Source organism: Pseudorca crassidens, chromosome 16 (assembly GCF_039906515.1).
Source record: "Pseudorca crassidens isolate mPseCra1 chromosome 16, mPseCra1.hap1, whole genome shotgun sequence".
NCBI lineage: Eukaryota > Metazoa > Chordata > Mammalia > Artiodactyla > Delphinidae > Pseudorca > Pseudorca crassidens.
Window position 1 is genome coordinate 32,285,402 of NC_090311.1, and position 20,329 is coordinate 32,305,730.

General features: G+C 45.2%; 1 protein-coding gene across 1 annotated transcript in view; it reads left to right on the top strand.

Moving 5' to 3' along the window:
• PDLIM1 (PDZ and LIM domain 1) overlaps window positions 1–20,329 on the top strand; it is a 45,920-nt gene that overhangs the window by 19,239 nt on the left and 6,352 nt on the right. The window contains exons 4-5 of the mRNA XM_067709943.1: window positions 2,001–2,200; window positions 19,083–19,234. Coding sequence (XP_067566044.1) covers window positions 2,001–2,200; window positions 19,083–19,234 — 352 coding nt within the window. The remainder of the gene's footprint in view (window positions 1–2,000; window positions 2,201–19,082; window positions 19,235–20,329) is intronic.

The window sequence follows — 20,329 nt, forward strand, 5'->3', positions numbered from 1 at the left end:
TCATTCATGTAAGGCTAGCCCACACCCCAGCTTATCTGAGGTCAGTGTAGTTACACACCTAGTTTATACTTCCTCATTATTGAGTTTCCTTGGAGACATAAATACAAAGCCCAAACAATGACATCATCCCTTCCAAAAGGCAGGCCCTGAATTAACCGCCTGACTTCTGGAAAGACCAGTATTCACATGGGGTTAGAGATACTCCTTTTATATACAAAACAGATACATTCTTAGGAGATTCTCTATAAAGTAAAAAATCAGAATTTCCAACCTGCATTTTCTACTGACTTCCATTCTAACTGAAAATGTGTTTCTATGGAAGGAGAAGGGAATGACACTGTGACTGTCTGCTGTGTGCTGGGCACTGTGCAATGGCTAAGAAAGAAGTATAACTTGCCCAAAGCCGAGCAGGAAGCAACAGGGAAAAAACTGAGCCAAGACAGAAACATGAGGGCTCTTCCCTGGTGCTCAGCATCCTAAGATGCTCCTAAGGAATTGCTGTGGGGAAGGAGAGAGGAGGAAAGAATTGCAGTCCTGGCTGCCGCTGTCCACCTGCCCCACAGAGCTGCAGGGTAGCCACTGACGGGGGCCAGAGTCCCAGGCCACCCTTCGGGAAGTCTGCTGCCATTAATGACCCCTTCTTATTCCTTGGGGTAGCTGTGCCGAGGAACGTACTTAACCATTCTTTGATTACTGCTGAAGTTATTTTCTTAACTAATTATACTTCCCCTCTGGTGAACAAGCTGTGTGTACTGAGCTTTTTTCCAACGTGGATAAAGTCAGCTCAACGTAACGTATACAGTAAAACCGCACTGATTCCGACTTGTTGAAGAGGGAGACTATCTGAATCATCATAAACACATTTTCATGTTGTCTTTTAAGTCAGTACACAGGGAATTAAGCTGGTGGTTTTCATCATCGTTTTCTAAGAAAGTGTAAAAGACTTGAAGGTTTAGTGAAGAAAGAGAGAGAAAAAAAAAAGGAAGGGCAGTCATTCTGGGCCTGGGTGTTAACAAGGAGTACAGGATTCAGGAGGATTTCTGGGAGACCCAGAAAATAGGACGCACATCGAGTTTAGTAGGCTGCACAGAGTACGCTCTCACCTGCGAGCAGAGTTTGAACCAGAACACCCATGCGGAAAGCATCTTGCTGAGTCATCAGAAAAGCCGTGATCTTTTTCAAAAGGCGAATGTTAGTTTAAAAAGGTTTTGGGGGTGTTCTTAAAGTAGCTGCTAGGTGTTGCAGCCGTAGTGATTATCCACCAAGCCCTGGCAGTCCAGTGTGGAGGTGGAGGCGCTTCCTCACATTACAGAAAGAGGGGAATGAGCACAGGAGGAACTCAAAGTCCTTTCCTGCAGCTCCCCCTGGGCACCGCTCTGTAGCAGGTATCCCCCAGCCTTCCATCTGATCAGCCTTGGCCTTCTCCCACACAAAACACCAGATCAGTCATTCCCCGTTAGCCCCTTCTGCCAGCGCCCTGAGGCTTCTCTGCCTAGTCAGCAGCTGCTTCACTGGTGACACAACCCTCTGATCTTGCTTCTCTAAACCGCTCCTTCCTGGGGAATTCATCTCCACCTTTTATCGTCTCCTGCTCCGCACCAAAGTGATGCCAGTTCCTCTCTTCCTGGTACTTAATCCCTCTGGAAATGTGCCCTGAAAAGGGTGTTTCAGCTCTGACTTGGATCCTGACAGCCCAGGGCATCAGGGGGTGTCCTGCCCAGGGGTACCCAGCAGGAGATCAGGCTCTGCTGGGCCTCAGGGAAGAACCAGGAGGCAGAGCTGACGGATGAAACTGCACACGTGCCTGGCTCGTGCAACGTCCTGAGTCTTGCCCCGTGTCAGGTGGGTTTGTCAGAGCCCCTCAGCTAGTTTGGCATTGAGCCAGGGCCATCATAGCTCATTGGAACACCTCTCTCTCCCTGGCACTCAGCCTGTACCGTCCATCAAGGGGTGCATATTGGACACCCCCCCCCGATTTCTCCTCTGATCTCTGCCCGCAGGAGGTCCTACACATAGGAAGCGCCCACAACCGGAGTGCCATGCCCTTTACCGCCTCACCTGCCTCCAGCCCTGCCCCCAGGGTCATCACAAACCAGTACAACAACCCAGCTGGCCTCTACTCCCCTGAAAACATCTCCAACTTCAACAACGCCTTGGAGTCAAAGACGGCAGCCAGCGGGCAGGAGATGAATGGCAGAGCGTAAGTAGGCCCGTGCAGTCCGCTCTGGGCCAGTCCTGGAAGAGGCTTTTCACGCCAGGACAGGCTCGTGCAGGCAGCGGGGAGAAGGTTCAGCCACTAGCCCTGGGAGAAGAATGCCTACTCTAGCACAGTTCTTTCTGTGTTCATTCTCCTCATCTCTAAAAAGGGGGTAATACCACCTGCCTTGTGGGGCTGTTGTAAAATAAAAAGTAACCTGTAAAATGCCAGTACCGGGTCTGACACACCAACTGAGTATTCACCGAGACCTATGTTATTATCATCCTGGTTTCCGTGGTCATCGTCTTCTTCTAAGTGACCATTTTCCTTCCTTGACAGCTCTGCTGCCTCCCAAGAAACTCTTCAGTTTTTATAGTTTGGGCTTTCTGCTTACGATCACCATTTGGTCTGAGCGAGGGAAGAGCACCTGAATGCAGTTTTCAGTGAAGCAGTGTTTGCCTTTTTCCCTCAAGTGGCCCAGTAGAGATAATAGAAAGAAGTCCATGAGGATATAAATGTGTGTCTGTTAGAACAGGTTCAGATCTGGGGCAGAGGCAGAGGTGGGCTTGCCCAGGGGAGAGGAAGGGTTGCAGGTGGCCATGGTGGAGAGGTCTAAGGAAGCATCTTGCTTAGGGCTGGGGAGGCCTGTCGCCTTTGGCCACAGCTGCCTCTAAGTCTTTATCCAAAGGATCCTCTGCATCTTCCCAGCAGAGGGGGCCCAGAGTCGACTCCCTCCCAAACACTTTGAAGATGAATCCAGAAACACTGGGAATCTCACAGCCCATGGTAGAGAACTGGGTTTGACGACAGAGAGTAAGAGATGGGATCAGTTGTCTGTGGTGGAAAACGGGAGGGACTAGGGCACGAGTTACCACCTCACATGCCCAAAGGTGGCAGGGAAGATAAGGACTCAAGGACAGAGCTCTGAGTACAGACAAGGGGGAGCAGAGCGACCCGTGGCGGCTGGACAGTGCATGCTCCAGCCAGACACCACACGCAGGCCTGGGATTCCCATTTCTGATGATTCATTTCATCAAACCAGAAGGCAGAGAGCTTTTCATCTGAAATCCCCTGATTTTTAGATGTTGCTGACAGTCAGACTTGTTGGAATATACCATGTGCTCAAAACTTGTCTGATCTCGGAGGGTCTTTTCCTCTTGGAACCCTCAGTTCTTTTTTTTTTTTTAATTGAAGTATAGTTGATTTACAATCTTCTGTTAGTTTCAGGTATTTATATGTATAAAGTGATTCGGTTTTTTATATGTATATATATATATTTTTTCAGATGCTTTTCCATTATAGGTTATTACGAGATACTGAATATAGTTCCCTGTGCTATACAGTAAATCTTTGTTGTTTGTTTATTTTATATATGGTGGTGTGTATCTGTTCTGTACTCTTAATTTATCCCTCCCCCCTTCCCCTTTTGTAACCATAAATTTGTTTTCTATATCTGTGACTTTCTGTTTTGTAAATAGATTCATTTGTATTATTTTTCAGATTCCACATGTGATATCATATAATATGTCTGACTTACTTCACTTAGTATGATATTATCTAGGTCCATCCATGTTGCTGCAAATGGCACTATTTCATTCTTTTTTATGGTTAAGTAATATTCAGGGGTGTGTGTGCGTGCGTGCGTGCATGCGTGTGTGTATCACATCTTCTTAAACCAAACGCCTGTTGATGGGCACTTGGGTTGTTTCCATGTCTTGCCTATTGTAAATAGTGCTGCAGTGAACACTGGGGTACATGTATCTTTTCAAATTAGAGTTTTCATCTTTTCTAGATATATGCCCAGGAGTGGGATTGCTGGACCATATGGTAGCTCTATTTTTAGTTTTTTAAGGAACCTCCACTGTTCTCCATAGTGGCTACACTAATTTACATTCCCACCAACAGTGTAGGAGGGTTCTCTTCACACCCTCTGCAGCATTTGTTCTTTGTAGACTTTTTTTTTTTACTTTACTTATTTTTGGCTGCATTGGGTCTGTTTGTTGTTGGGTCTTTGTTGCTGCATGCGGGCTTTCTCTAGTTGCGGCGAGTGGGGTCTACTCTTCGTTGTGGTGCACAGGCTTCTCATTGTGGTGGCTTCTCTTGTTGCAGAGCTCGGGCTCTAGAGCACAGGCTTCAGTAGTTGTGGCGCATGGGCTTAGTTGCTCTGTGGCATGTGGGATCTTCCTGGACCAGAGCTTGAACCCGTGTCCCCTGCATTGGCACCAGGGAAGTCCCTCTTTGTAGACTTTTTGATGATGGCCATTCTGCCTAGTGTGAGGTGATGCTTCATTGTAGTTTTGATTTGTATTTCTCTAATTAATGATGTTAAACATCCATTCATGTGCCTGTTGGCCATATGTATGTTGTCTTTGGAGAAATGTCTATTTAGGTCTTCTGCCCATTTTTTTTTTTTAAAGGTGCACTTTATTTTTTATTATTTTTTTTTAAAGTAGTTATGTATTCAGTATTTTTATTTATTTATTTTTGACTGTGCTGGGTCCTCCTTTCTGCGCGAGGGCCCTCTCTAGTTGCGGCAAGCGGGGGCCACTCTTTTTTTTTTTTGTGGTACGCGGGCCTCTCACTGTTGTGGCCTCTCCCGCTGCGGAGCACAGGCTCCGGACGCGCAGGCCCAGCGGCCATGGCTCACGGGCCCAGCCGCTCCGCGGCATGTGGGATCTTCCCGGACCTGGGCACGAACCCGTGTCCCCTGCATCGGCAGGCGGACGCTCAACCACTGCGCCAACAGGGAAGCCCTTCTGCCCATTTTTTGAGCTGTTTGCATATTTTGGAAAGTAACCCCTTGTCAGTCGTATTGCTTGCAAATATGTTCTCCCAGTCTGTAGGTTTATCTTTTTGTTTCATTCAGGGTTGGAATCCTCAGTTCTTATACTAGCTCTGAAGACAATTTTGCTGTTCAATTTCTTCTCAATTCACCTTTAACAAGACTCTGCCCAGCTGTTACGGTGATTAAACGGCAAACCCACTGCTGCAGATGTAGGTTAGGACAGGTTAAGGCACAAGAGGTTCCAAACTACTTAAATGTTTGGAAAGAGCTATTGTGGGGAGCCCCTTGATCTCTCGAGAGCCCCTTGATCATACTGTGCACATAGTCCTTCTCTCCAAAAAAGAGAGGCAGGTGTTTTGGGCACTGCTGCACGCAGGTCCCTGTGCCCAGCACTGAGAGGGCCTTGCAATTTCCTTTTAAGCTTCGCAGGGCCTAGCAGGGGAGACTTTCTGCCGTGTGACTTTGGCTTTACAAGATGTTAAAGGTCACCAGCATTTATTGTAGTAACCAATAGTAGTAGTAAGGGGGCTACTAATGCTTCTTCGTCCTTCAATTCTGAGTCCTGCCAGGCCCTACTGGCTTGAGATGATGAGGATGCCCTTCACAGTGACTGTGGGGGCCTATGGGGTACCTGAGAAAGAGCGCCATGCTGGGCCCCCCTAAGCTTTCCACGGACATACCCCGAAGGGAAGCTTTCTCCCAAGCAGCTCAGTGGGGAGTTGAGTGGTGGAAACACCGAGAGCCGTGATCCCCATTCTTTGCTGCTTTTGTGCTGGGGGAGGCTGAGAACGTGACCCTCTTTTACTGTCCCAGAGTGGAATGTTCCATGATCTGGATTTAATAACCCAGGAAATGACACATCCTTAATTGAAAGGCTGCTATGCATTGGCAGAAATATGTGCCAGGGAGGTATTTTTAGTATGGCCTTGGCCATTATTCTTTAATTAATGTCTTCTTTCTTCTCTCCTGCTCCCCGCCTGTTCCCTCCCTCCAGTCTGAAACAATTCAATCTCTACTGTCTGGACACTGCGAGCCTTTCCTGCCTCCTGTGGCAGACTTTCTTGGCTACAGCAGCCTCTGAGTCTTTATCACACGTCTCCGTCCAGATTTTCTCAGCAGAGGGGTCCCAGCTCCTGCTCTATCCCAAACTCTCTGAGGATGAATCCAGCAACAGTGGGAATACCGGCAACCCCTGGCAGAGGAAATGCCCTGTGCGGGGGTCTCTGCTTACTGGTCTGTTCCTAGAGAGGCCACTTGTGCATATCAGTGAAGGAAGATTCTCGTGCAAACCCAGCAGCTACCAGGTCATGTTGCCGCTCTGTCAGCAGAAGTCACAAGCGCTCACCCGCCACTGTTTAGTCTGTGAAATTCGCTGAGGTTACAGAATTGGCTCACTTCATACTTTGCATCTGAGGTCATCACGATACCCTGGGGCGCACTCTCAGTTTCTTTGTCGCATGCCCTTCAAAGCAGCCTGGTGTGTGTGTGGCCGTCTGTCTTGTAGGATTTCCCAGGGCCCCATCCCCGTCAGACAGGAACACAGACAGCGTTGCCACTGCCAAATTCAACGGGGAAGCCAGGCAAGAGGTGCCCGCCATCTGCCTCCTGTTCTCCCAGCACACACGGTTGAGTGGGAGGGCCTCTGGGTCAGTTCAGCTTAACAGCCATTTACTGAGTGCCTACTGTGTACCAAGTGGGTGGAGGAAATGTGTCTCTGATCAGCAGAAAGCTTTCACCTGCCCTCTGACCCCCTTCCACTGAGTTTAGGGACTCTGGTCATTTTCTGGTGATTTGGGGCCTGGATTTCATTATATATGTGATACTGCTTGATACTTTCTTAAAGGTGCAGGCTTTATAGATAGAGGGGCCTGAGCCTGAGTTCCAGCTCTGCCTCATGCTAGCTGTGGGACCTTGGGCAAACCACGTAACTTCTGAAACTCAGTCTCTTCATCTATAACGCAGATAATATGAACTACCTCACCACCAGGTTACTGAGAAATTTCAATGCGATGTGCAAAAACTATCATCCAGCCTGGGGCCTGGCCTCTGGTGGTGCTCGGTAAATGCTACTTGTTACTGATTTCAGCACGCGTAAGGAGCTCCATACCCATCACTTCTCAGTACTTGGGGCTCCAGAGGGCGGAAGCACGTAGACAAATGTCATGGAGAAGATTCTGCTGTAACTTAGGGTAAGTTTCTTTCTTTCCCAGCACTGTAGCTTAAGTTCAGCCAACCAGTACAATTGATTACCTTCCTGATGGAGTGGTATTCATGGAATTAGCAGCTGGGCTCCCGTAGCCACCACAATAGTCCCAAGATACTAGCTCTTCCAATTTGTGCTCTCAGGGGATCCCCCCATAAACTCATGAGGCAGATTTCTAAGCAGGTACAGTGGAAATAAAGGGAAGCATTCATTGCTCTTTGTTCAGTTGATACCAGAGGGATGATATTAGCCCTGACGCACTGGAGCTTGGTCAGAAGAAAACCTCCATCATGAAGGTGGCTGCCTGCCCCTCTAACTAAACTTGCCCACAGCCCACAGAGAACTGGCCTGGGGGTCTGGATGTTCCTCCCTCTTCTCCTGGTGCCCAAAATTACTCCTCTGGTTTCTTATTAGATCCAACATCTAGGCCTTGGAAGATTAAAACTTAGGGAACACTCTGACCAGGCTCCCCTTCCAAAAATGATTACATAGGTTTTCTCAGAATTGCATATTTGGTGAACATTGGGGTAATGAGGTTGGGGCAGCTCAGACATGAACAGTTTTTCTGAGTCAGCCTACATCCTTTCTCCCCACCTACATAAAAATCACATACTAAAATCTCCTCTACATCATTTCCAGTTAGTGTCTAGCCTCCATCATTTGGAGAAAATTTGTCTTAAACTTAACTAAACTTTGTAGATTCATATTGCCCTTATAGGGAACAAAACAGAGAAATCCCCTATAACGTTCACCCAGTTTCCATCAATGGTAACATCCTGAAAACCATAAGCATGAAATCAAAACTAGAATATTGACATTTATATGGCCAAGATACAGAACATTTCTATCACCATAGAAATTCCTCAGGTTTCCCTTTTATAGTCACATCCACTTCCCTCCCACCCCTGCACCCCACTTTACCCCTGGCAACCCACTAAGCTGCTCTCCATTTCTGCAATTTTATTATTTCAAGAATGTTATTAATGGAATCACACAGTATGTAACTTTCGGAGATTGACTGTTTTTACTCAGAATCATTCACTGGAGATCTATCTGATTTTAGTTAGGTTGTTTTAGGTACCAGTAGTTCCTTTTTTTCTGTTCTAAAGATATATATTTTTTAATTGTGGTAAAAAACACATAGCTTAAAATATACCATCTTAACCATTTTTCAGTATAAAGTGCAGTAGTGGTAACTACATACATATTCTTGTACAGCAGATCTCTAGAAATTTTTTGTCTTGGAAAACAGAAACTCTCCACCCATTGAACTACTCCACTTTCCCTCCTCCCTCCAGCCCTTGGCAACCACCATTCTATTTTCTGCTTCTAAGAGTGACTACTTTAGACACCTCATATAAGTGGAATCATGCAGTATTTGTCTTTCTGTCACTGGCTTCTTTCACTTAGCATAATGTCCTCAAGGTTCTGGGACAGCATTATTTTTTAAAGGCTGAATAATATCCATTATCTGAATATACTACATTTTCTTTATCCATTTATCTGTCAGTGGACATTTAGGTTACTTCCACCTCTCAGCTATTTATTGTAAACAATGCTGCAGTGAACATGAGTATGCAAATATTTCTGAGAGCCTGATTTTTATTCTTTTGGATATATACCCAGAGGTGGGATTGCTGGATCATACAGTAGTTCTATTTTTAATTTTTTGAGTGATCTCCATAGTGTTTTCCATAGTGCTGTACCATTTTACATTCCCACCAACAGTGCACAGGGTTTCAGTTTTTCCATCCTCATCAACACTTGTTATTTTCTGGTTTTTTGTTTTGTTTTGGTTTTTGGTAGCATCTATCCTAATGGGTGTAAGGTGATAATGTCTCATGGCTTTGATTTGTGTTTCCCTGATGAATAGTGATGTTGACCATCTTTTCACATGGTTGTTGGCCATTGTGTATCTTTTTGGAGAAACGTCAGTTCAAGTCCTTTGCCCATTTAAAAAACCTGGTTATTTGGGGGGTTTTTTGTTGTGGAGTTGTAGGAATTCTTTATATATTCTGGACATTAACTTCTTAACAGATACATGGTTTGCAAGTATTTTCTCCCATTCTGTAGATTGCCTTTTCACTGTTGATTGTTTCCTTTGTTATGTAGAAGCTTTTTAGTTTAATGTAGTCCCACTTGATTTTGATCCCTGTGCTTTTGCTGTCATATTCAAGAAATCATTGCCAAGACTAATGCCATGAAGCTTTTCCCTGTTTTCTTCTAGGAGTTTTATGGTCTCAGGTCTTACAATAAGTCTTCACTTCATTTTTAGTTGATTTTTGTATATGGTGAGATAAAGGTCCAATTTCATTCTTTTGTACACAGATACCCAGCTTTCTCAATACCACTTAATGAAGAGAATATCCTTTCTGCATTGTGTATCCTTAGGACCCTCATCAAAGATCATTTGACCTTATATGCCAGGGTTTATTTCTGGGCTGCATATTCTGTTCCTTCAGTCTATATGTCTGTATTTATGCAAGTGCCATACTGTTTTGGTTACTGTAGTTTTGCAGTATGGTCTCCTCTCCATCCCACCCCCCCACACCTGTTTGTTTGTTTTGGCCCTGCCATGCCGCCTGTGGGATCTTACTTCCCTGACCAGGGATCAAACCCATGCCCCCTGCATTGGAAGTGTGGAATCTTAACCACTGGACTGCCAGGAAAGTCCCCTCCACTATGTTTTGACGTCAGGAAGTGTGATACCTCTGGTCTTGTTTTTCTTCTTTAATATTTCTTTGGCTATTTGGGGTTCTTTGAGATACCATATGAATATTAGGATTTTTTTTTTCTGTTTCTGCAAAAAATGCTCTTGGGATTTTGATAGGGATTGCATTGAATCTGTACATCACTTTGAGTAGTATTCACATTTTTAGCAATATTAATTCTTCTAATCCATGAAAATGGATATATCTCCATTTATTTTTGTCTTCTTCAACTTTTTTTTATTATGTTTCATAGTTTTCAGAACAAGTCTTTTGCCTCCTTGGCTAAGTTTATTCCCAAGTATTGTATTCTTTTGTTGCTATTTTAAATAGGATTGTTTTCTTAATTTTCCTTTTGGATCATTCTTTGTTAGTATATAGAAACACAATTGATTTTTGTGTATCGATTTTGTGTCCTGCAACTTCGCTGAATTCCTTTATTAGTTTTAACAATTCTTTTTTTTTTTTGGCCACACCCTGTGGCATGTGGGATCTTAGTTCCTTGACCAGGGATCAAACCTGTGCCCCTGCAGTGGAAGCGTGGTGTCCTAACCACTGGACCACCAGGGAAGTCCTAGTTTTAACAATTCTTTTCATGTATGGAAGCTTTAGGGTTTTCCACATATAAGATCATGTCATCTGTGAACAAAGATAATTTTACTTCTTGCTTTCCAATTTGGATGACTTTTATTTCCTTTTCTTGCCTAGTTGCTCTGGTCAGGACTTCTAGTACTATGTTGAATGGAAGTGGTGAGAGTGGTCATCCTTGTCTGGTTCCTGATCTTAGAGTAAAAACTTACTTTTTCAATATTATGATGTTAGATGTAAGCTTGTCATACATGGCCTTTATTATGTTGAAGTAATTTTCTTCTATTCCTAGTTTCTTTAGTGTTTTTATCATGAAAGTATATTGAATTTTGTCAAATGCTTTTTCTGCATCAATTGAAATGATGATGTGGTTTTTGTCTTCTAATCTGCATTCTGTTAATATAGTGTATTAATTACATTGACTGATTTTTATATGTTGAGCCATCTTTGCATTTCAGAAGCAAATCCCACTTAACTCATAGTGTATAATCATTTTAACGTGCTGTTGAATTCAGTTTGCTGAGGATTTTTGCATCAATATTCATCAGGGATATTGGTCTGTAGTTTTCTTTTCCTGTAGTATCTTTGTCTGGTTCTGCTATCAGGGTATTGCTGGCCTCACAGAATGAATTTGTAAGTGTTCCCTCCTCTTCGGTTATTTTGGGAAGACTTTGAGAAGGATTGGTGTTAATTTTTCTTTGAATAGTTGGTAGAATTCTCCAGTGAAGCCATCTGGTCCTGGGCTTTTTAGTTGTTTTTATATATATATATATATATATATATATATATATATATATATATATATATATATTTAAAGACCTTTTATGACTTATTTTTTAAAAAATGTATTTAACTTATTTTTGGCTGCGTTGGGTCTTCGTTGCTGTGTGCGGGCTTTCTCTAGTTGTGGTGAGCGGGGGATACTCTTCGTTTCGGTGCATGGGCTTCTCATTGTGGTGGCTTCTCTTGTTGCAGAGCATGGGCGTGGGCTTTAGAGCGCAGGCTCAGTAGTTGTGGCACACGGGCTTAGCTGCTCCGCAGCATGCGGGATCTTCCTGGACCAGGGCTCAAACCCGTGTCCCCTGCATTGGCAGGCGGATTCTTAACCACTGCGCCACCAGGGAAGCCCTGTTGGGAGATTTTTGATTACTGATTCAATCATGTTATTTATTATAGGTCTGTTCACATATTTTTTTTCTTTCATGATTCAGTCTTGGTAGGAATTTATCTATTTCTTCTAGGCTATCCAGTTTGTTGGTATACAATTGTTCATAATAGTCTTTTATGATCTTTTTTATTTCTGTCACAGGCATGGTAGTGTCTCCTCTTTCATTTCTGATTTTTTGTTATTTCAGTCTTCTCTCCTTTTTTTTTCTTAGTCTAACTAAGGGTTTGTCAATTTTGTTGATCTTTTCAAAAAACCAGACTCTTAATTTTGTTCCAGTTTTCCTCTTTTCTATTTTATGTCTGCTGTAGTCTTTATTATTTCCTTCCTTCTACTAACGTTATTTATTTATTTAAATTTATTTTATTTTATTATTTGGCTGCGTTGGGTCTTCATTGCTGTGCGCGGGCTTTTCTCTAGTTGTGGCAAGTGGGGCTACTCTTTGTTGTAGTGCACGGGCTTCTCATTGCGGTGACTTCTCTTGTTGTGGAGCACGGGCTCCAGGTGCACGGGCCTCAGTAGTTGTGGCACGCGGGCTCAGTAGTTGTGGCTCGTGGACTCTAGAGCGCAGGCTCAGTAGTTGTGGCACATGGACTTAGTTGCTCCATAGCATGTGGGATCTTCCCGGAGCAGGGCTCGAACCCGTGTCCCCTGCATTGGCAGGCAGATTCTTAACCACTGTGCCACCAGGGAAGTCCCCTTCTGCTAATTTTAGTTCTTCTTTTTCTTGTTCCTTGAGGTGTAAAGTTTGCTTATTTGAGATCTTTCTTCTTTTTAAATTAGGCATTACTGCTACTATAATGTTTTCTCAGCCTTTGCTATGTCCTGTAAGTTTTGATATATTCTTTTTTCATTTTCATTTGTCTCAAAGTATTTTCTAATTTCCTGTTCATGAGTGGGTTGTTTAATTTCTGCATGTTTGTGAACTTTCCAGTTTTCCTTTTGCTGTTGATTTCTAGTTTCATTCCATTGTGGTCAGAAAAGATACCTGGTGATTTCAGTCTTCTTAAATTTGTGAAGACTTTTTTGTGGCCTAACCTGTGATCTGTCTTGGAGAATGCTCTGTGTGCACCTGAGAAGAACGTATATTCTGCTGTTGTTGGGTATAGTGTTCTGTATGTGTTAGGTACAGCTGGTCTATAGTGTGGTTCAGGTCCTCAGTTTGCTTATAAATCTTCTGTCTGGTTGTTCTATCCTCTTTTGTTCCTTTTTATTCCATGGTATGGATATACCACAGTCTGTTTAACCATTCACCCATTGAAGGATATCTGGGTTGTGTCTTATTTTGGGCTACTATGGATAAAGTGGCTGTAAAGATTTGTGAACATGTTTTTGTGTAACCATAAATTTTCATCTCTGGGACAAATGACCAGGAGTACAATTGCTGGGTCATAAGGTAGTTACATGTTTAATTTTACAGAAACTACCAAACAGTTTTGCAGGATATCTGTACCATTTTACATTCCTACTTACAATGTTTGATCTAGTTTCTCCGTATCCTCTCCAGCATTTGGTGTTGCCACTCTTTTTTATTCTAGCCATTCTCATAGGTGTGTAGTAATGTATCACTGTGGTTTTAATTTGCACTTGCCTTGTGGGTAATGATGTTGAACATCTTTTCATGAGCTCATTTGCCATCAACATATCCTCTAGTCCTTTTCTGGATATCTGGGCTCAGATCACCTCCTGCCTCTCAGCCTTGGCTGTTTTTTCAGACGCCTCCACCCTCTAGGGAAGAGGGATAGTGTACCCAGTGGAGCCAAAGAACAAATATCAAATGGTGGTGCAATTTATCAATACAGAAGGAAAGGTTTGTATGTAGAGAAGTTCTAATTTGTGAGAAATCAAGCCACATGCTCTCCAGTCCACCAGGCTGTCTCCCAGGTTCAAGAATGCAGGCGATGGCTACAAACAGTTTTCTCAGCAAATCTAACCACTTTATCTTTAGGGGTAAAGACAATTTTACAAGTGCAAATGAATTATTCCAGTTATGTTTACTCACTCATTTTGCATCCACTCATTGTATAACTAGCTCACATGTCATTTTAAAAAGAAAACTGAGGGACTTCCCTGTCAGTCCAGTGGTTAGGACTCAGCACTTTCACTGCCGTGGGCCCAGGTTCAATCCCTGGTAGGGGAACTAAGATCCCGCAAGCCGCGCAGTATGGCCAAAATTAAAAATAAAATTAAATTTAAAAAAAAGAAAGAAAACTGAGGTATAGGTTTTCCCTGGGTAATTCTCCCCAAGTTACTTCTTCCTCTCCTCTCTTTTTCTTTTTCCTGTCAGCCTCCTGGGGCACTTGAAGTACTCAGGTTCCCAGCTGGAAGCAGGGTCAGTAACAGCAATGAAGCTCACAGAATGAACATGCTCTGCTGCTCTCAGGGAAGGTCAAAATTTAAGTAGAAGAGACTTATCAGCTGGTCACTTGCAACAGGCTGCAGTGGGGGGAAGGGAAGCCACCACCCCTGTATGTCCACAGCTGCTGGTCCCTGCTCCTGTCTCTCTCCAGCCCACCCTCAGGGGACTGTGGGAGCCTCCCATCCCCAGGTCAGGTGATGGGCCACCATGAGGAGTGGTTTCAACCAAAGCGGAGATAGAAGTCCAGTCTCCCCACTCTACTGTGTTGACACTGGAGTTACTGGAGGCTGCTCATTATTGCTGGAGTGGGAGCTCTGGCTACCCACATGGCCTCCACAGACTCACTGCAGCTGAGTGGTGGCCTTGTCACTGCTGGGTGGGGGTGACATACGGGCTCCCTACTGGAGCCTGGAGTGTATGACCACTGTCATTCCTTGGGTCCCAAGGTCTCTGGCTGGTCTACCTTCTTCTGTCCCCCTTTCAGAGTCTTTTTTTTTTTTAATATAAATTTTATTTGTTTATTTATTTATTTATGGCTGCGTTGGGTCTTTCGTTGCTGCGCATGGGCTTTCTCTAGTTGCGGCAAACAGGGGCCACTCTTCATTGTGGTGCATGGGCTTCTCATTGTGGTGGCTTCTCGTTGCGAAGCACAGGCTCTACGTGCATGGGCTTCAGTAGTTGTGGCACGTGGGCTCAGTAGTTGTGGCTCGCGGGCTCTAGAGCGGAGGCTCAGTAGTTGTGGCGCACAGGCTTAAGTTGCTCCATGGCATGTGGGATCTTCCCGGACCAGGGCTCGAACCCATGTCCCCTGCATTGGCAGGCGGATTCTTAACCACTGCTCCACCAGTGAAGTCCCCCGAGTCTTCTTGTGTTCATCTTATATAGAATGTCCAGGGTTTTTAGTTGTACTTAGTGGGAGGAATAGGGAAACTTATGTCTACTCCATCTTCCCAGATGGCAAAACGATTTTTATGAAGAGAATGTCTTCTCCTGTCTGGATGCATCTTATAATTCAAATAATCCCTCTTTGCGTCCCAAACGTTGTCACACACACAGGCAGTTTTAGTGCAGAACCAAAGCTGACTTAGTATGTGAGAAAATGGCGCCGTTAGGTTTTATCAGCAGTGGGAATTGTTTTCTTATGGCTTCCTTGTTTTAGCTGAGATTTATATACAGATTATTAAGCTGCTTCCATGGGTGATGGCTCAAGTTTAAAAAGAAAAAAATTAAAGAGTCTCTTATGTCCCCACTCTGGTCACTTCACCGTTTTGACGGAGTAGATGCTCATCCCAGGGTTGCTGTTCCAAAACCATGGGTGTGCTTCTCCTCTGTTCTCCTCGACCTTCTTACCTTCACCCCAGCTGCTCTTTTGCCTGGAACAGGCCTTTGTGTCACATAAGGTCTGCAGGCTCAGCTTCTGAAATCCTCTTCTTGCAAACGAGCTCAAGCGGAGTTTTCTTCTCACGTTCGAAAGACCACCAGCCTTAAACACCCAGCTACGTCAGTCACCTCGTCAGGCAGAGCGCCACCTGGCTGTGAGATCCCTGGGGAGACAGGCCCTGTGGTCAGGGCCTAAAAGACTGAAAGAAAACATTTAGGGAACTGGTGTACATTCAGCACCAAGTCTGACTCAGGGAGAAACAAGAAGCAGGAAACATGAAGAGTGTAATGGATAGTTGCTCCAAAGGAGTTGAATTTGATTAAAATCTTGTATTTTGTTATTAAAATTGTAAAGACTGGGTTTAGAAGGCTGTGCTTACTCTTAGTGACCCACTCTCAGAAGTTTTTCTCCTGGTGACTCAGTCATGTAGCTCATTTTTTGAGAGCTTATCACTATAGAATTCTTCCTTTCAATGCTGTTACTATATATAAAAAGTGAGAATGCTTTTTTTGGGGGCTCCATTTCTCATGCATGTTTTTGTCCTAGAATTTTTTTTTTAATATATTGTGATGTCATTTGTCTATATCTGATAGTCTAACATCTAAGACTTGGGTCTTAGGATATTATCTTTGAATTAAGCAGATCAATGCTTCCAGTAAGGCGATGGGTATTGAAAGTGCTTTATAAATTGTCAAGTGGTAGAAAGATATTATCATTATTTGAGAATAAATAGTAAGCTGTTTTCTTTTCATTAATCATGGAAATACTTTCCAAGACCATTTGCTGGAAGAATACGTGATGACCTTGTAGTTTGGCTTCTGTCATTTTTAGCAGTCCCTTGGTGGCTTCCAGACATAACAACATACACCAAAGAAGGGGAAAAATTCTCCCCAAGAACATTCCACGGTCTGATCTTGATTTTAAAATAGTTCTAAGTGTAATAGAAAAAAATATTTGTCAAAATAACACAATACATTTATTATAGGGCAAGCTCAGAACTCAAGCCTCAAAGAAAGAGTCCAGCATGTATCTCAGACAACAGGGCTAAAAAGGTGGGCCACAGGAAGACTGTGGCCCCTGGTTACAACCGCTCCTCAGGGTGGCCCATCACCTGCCTGGGGGACGGAGGGAAAGAGACACGGACAGAGACCAGCAGCTGTGGACGGGCAGGGGTGGTGGCTTCCCTCCCCTGCCGCCCCACCGTGGCCTGCACAAGTGACCAGCTGATGAATCTCTCTACTTGCATTTTGACCTTCCCTGAGAGCAGCAGAACAGATGTCACTCTTTGAGGGTTTTGTCCTCTATTGTGAGAACCTGGTTGTAGTCAAAGGGAAAACCTAGAGCTTCACTGATGCGAGTGACCCTGCTTCCAGCCGGGGCCTTGAGTCACATTTAAAATGGAATGGTAACTGATTATGCAATGGGTGGGTGATAAACTGCACCACCATCTGGTATTTCCTCTCTGGCTCTACTGGGCGCACTGCCCTTCTTCCCTAGCGGGTGGAGGCTTCTGAAAAAGCAGCTGAGGCTGAGACGCAGGAGGTGACCTGGGCCCAGGAGGCTGGACTGCCCATGTCCCTGGCACAGCCCTGGGGGATTCCCTGCAACCCCACAGGAGCAGGGAGAGGGTGCAGTGAGGAGGAGAAAGGCACTTAACCCACTTCTCTAACACCTACCATGCTCCAGCCCTGTGCCGGGCACTGATACAAGGCAGGAACACAGTGGTGAACAAGGCAGGCCATGGCCCTGCCCTCGTGGGGCTTACTTTCCAGGGGAAGACAGACCATAAAGAAACAAGTATAACTGACGGTGAGTGAGAAACAACATGGAGAAAGAGGCAGCAGAGCAAGGGGAGGAGTGACAGGGATGGAGTGGACTGTTTTAAGCTGAGGGTCGGGGACCCTCTCTGAGGAGGGACATCTGAGCAGAGACCTGAGTGAAGTGTGGGAGCCACGGGGCTCTCTGTGGAGGGAGCGTTCCAGGCAGAGGGAGCAGGATGTGCAAAGGCCCTGAGGCTGGTGTGTCCTAGAAACCCCATGAAGGCTGGTCTCACTGCAGCGAGCAAGGGGTGCCAGGCGATGTGTTTGGAGAGGGGAGCAGAGCCACATCTTGCAGGGCCTTTCTACTTTTTGTAATGAATATTCACTCCAAAGGAGATGAATTTGGTTAAGCTTGTGTCTTGTTACTAATACTGTGAATATTTGGTTCTGAGTCAGATGGGAACACTTGCAGCCACATCCCCACACAGTCTGATTCTTGTGTTTCAAATACCACCCTGGCCTCTGGTCAGAAAAGTAAGGCGGTCCTGGGGGCTGAGAGTGGCGGCAGAGGAACAGGTTGCAAAGCTGGTCAGCCGTGCTGTTAACAGATGGCGTGGCTGGGACAGGGGAGGAGGGGGTGGTGCAAAGGGGTGGGACTCAGGACAGACTTCACAGGTAAAGCTGACTGGAGTTTACCTCCTATCACTCTCCTCGTTCCCCGAAACCAGGCAGCAGAGGTGTCTCCCCTGGAAAATGGGCCCTGGGGGAAAGAGGCCGCCAGCTCTACCCGTCTCACCCTGTCATGGGGAGCCCAGAAGGACAGGGAGAGGCGTGGGCGGCAAGGCCTGGCTTGCCCCGTCCCTGGGCCCGAGCTGAGGCCTCTGCCCCTCGCTCAGCGGAACAGCACGTCACTGTTTACAAAGTTCTTAACTCGGGAGTGTCATACTGAGTGAAGCAAGTCAGATAAGGACAAATATGTGATACCGCTTATGTGTGGAATCTAAAAAATGGTACAAAGGAACTTATTTACCAAACAGAAACAGAGTCGCAGATTGAGAAAACAGACTTATGGTTACCGGGGTTAAGGGGGGGCGGAGGTAGAGGGTAAATTGGGAGATTGGGACTGACATACACACACTACTATGTAGAAACAGATAACTAATAAGGACCCTGTGTATAGCACAGGGAACTCTCCTCAACACTCTGTAATGGCCTATTTGGGAAAAGAGTCTAAAAAAGAATGGATATAGGCACATGTATAACTGATTCACTTTGCTGTACACCTGAAGCTAACACAACATTGTAAATCAACTAGACTCCAATAAAAAAAACAAGAAAACAGAAAACAAAGTTCTTGCCTTTCTCATCCTTGCCAAGAACGGTGTGAACTGAGCAGGGCAGACACTGTTACTTCTGTGTGGTAGGTGAAGAGACCAGAGCTCCTTGCTGTGAGAATTAGGAGAGTTTATGGAGACAGAGAGAGCCTTTTGATGTCATCAGCAATAAACAACACTGATTTCTGCTCTGGGGAAAGTATGTGGCCCGTACTATGGAGACCCAGCTGAGTTTTTAGTGCTCGGATTGTGGTTGACATTTTCCCTCTTATAAATTTTCTTTCGACATCATGTTGTTTATGTAATTTTGAAAGAAGCACGGCATTCCCATTCCATGGGATTAGGCTAAAAAGTAACTGAATCACTGAAACTGTTTGGAAAACTAGCCTCTTATTGTCTGGAAGCAGCAGCCAGCTCTGCCTACAGACACCTCACAGTATCGGCAGGAGGTCTATGGCTGCATTGAAGAAGGCTTCGTCCATTGGGATCATTTCTCTCCACCCTTTGATTCATGGGTGCCTTCTCTTGGAAGGGGGTGCCTGGTGAATTTTTTTCTCCTAACTTCTGACATGTCCTAATGAACTTGCAAACATTCTTCACAGCTTAGACCATTCTCAGCTTCCAAGCGGACTCGTCATTGACAAAGAATCTGAAGTTTACAAGATGCTTCAGGAGAAACAAGAGTTAAATGAGCCTCCAAAACAGTCCACTTCATTCCTGGTTTTGCAGGAAATCCTGGAGTCTGAGGAGAAAGGTAATCAGTCGTGTGTGTGTGTGTGTGTGTGTGCGCGTGGTCAGAGGCTCTTGTTCAAGACCTGGGCAGAGAAGCAGTCATTGCTGAAACACAGATGAACACAGCCCTGAAGAGGTGGAAAGAGCATGGCTCTTAAAAGGCTAAAAGCTCTTTTTTTTAAAAAAAAAAGAGGGAACTCCGTGGCGGTCCAGTGGTTAGGACTCTGCGCTTTCACTGCTGAGGGCGCGGGCTCAATGCCTGACCAGGGAACTAAGATTCTGCAAGCTGCGAGGCCCAGCCAAAAAAAAGAAAAAGGGGGGTGGAGTCGGGGGAGGAATGAACGAACTCCCAGCCACACCTGCCTAGCTGTTTCCTGTCACAGGCGCACGGGGAGGCTGAGGACGTGGGGAGCTTGACTGTTGTGGGATTCTGTCGTCTGTCCCTTGGCCACTGGTTTGGTTTGAGCCCACACACCATGCTTCTGTGGTGGTTGGCACCTGTGAGTGGGTGAAGGCCATGGGATATGAATGACAAGCAGAATGAAATGAATCAGCAGCAGTGAAGCCAGGCTCTGAGCTTTACTTTGGGGCCACGTGCTTGTTCTTGCTCTAGGGAGGATGGCTTCCTGAGAACCGGAGGGCCCCCAGTTTGGCCACATCCCCCCCACCGAGTGACCTTAGGCAAGTCTCTGAACCTTTCCAGGCTTGTTTGCTCATATGCCAATCAGGGATGAAAACCCTTTCCTCTAAGACTGGTGTGTGGATCAAATGTTATAAATTACACAAAACACCTGTCACTGTGACCGGCACACAGTAGGTGCTTCGTAACTGTTATGATGTTTGAGACCTCATCAAGAGGCTCCAGGCCAGCCTTAGCTTGTCCACACGTGAGCTCCAATGCCCGAGGCGCCCAGGGCCACACATGTGGCTCTGCAGGTCTCAGGAGACAGGCTTTGCCCTCTACACATCATACACTCTGTGCTTCTCACGATAATTTTCAAGTGGGTGGCAGCAAAGCTGTCTCAACAGCTTTGTAACAACAACAAGGAGAAATTTCTGGCAGATGGGTGTGTTGCACAAGAGATGTTTTTTTCCCCTTCTCACAAAGGTGACCTGT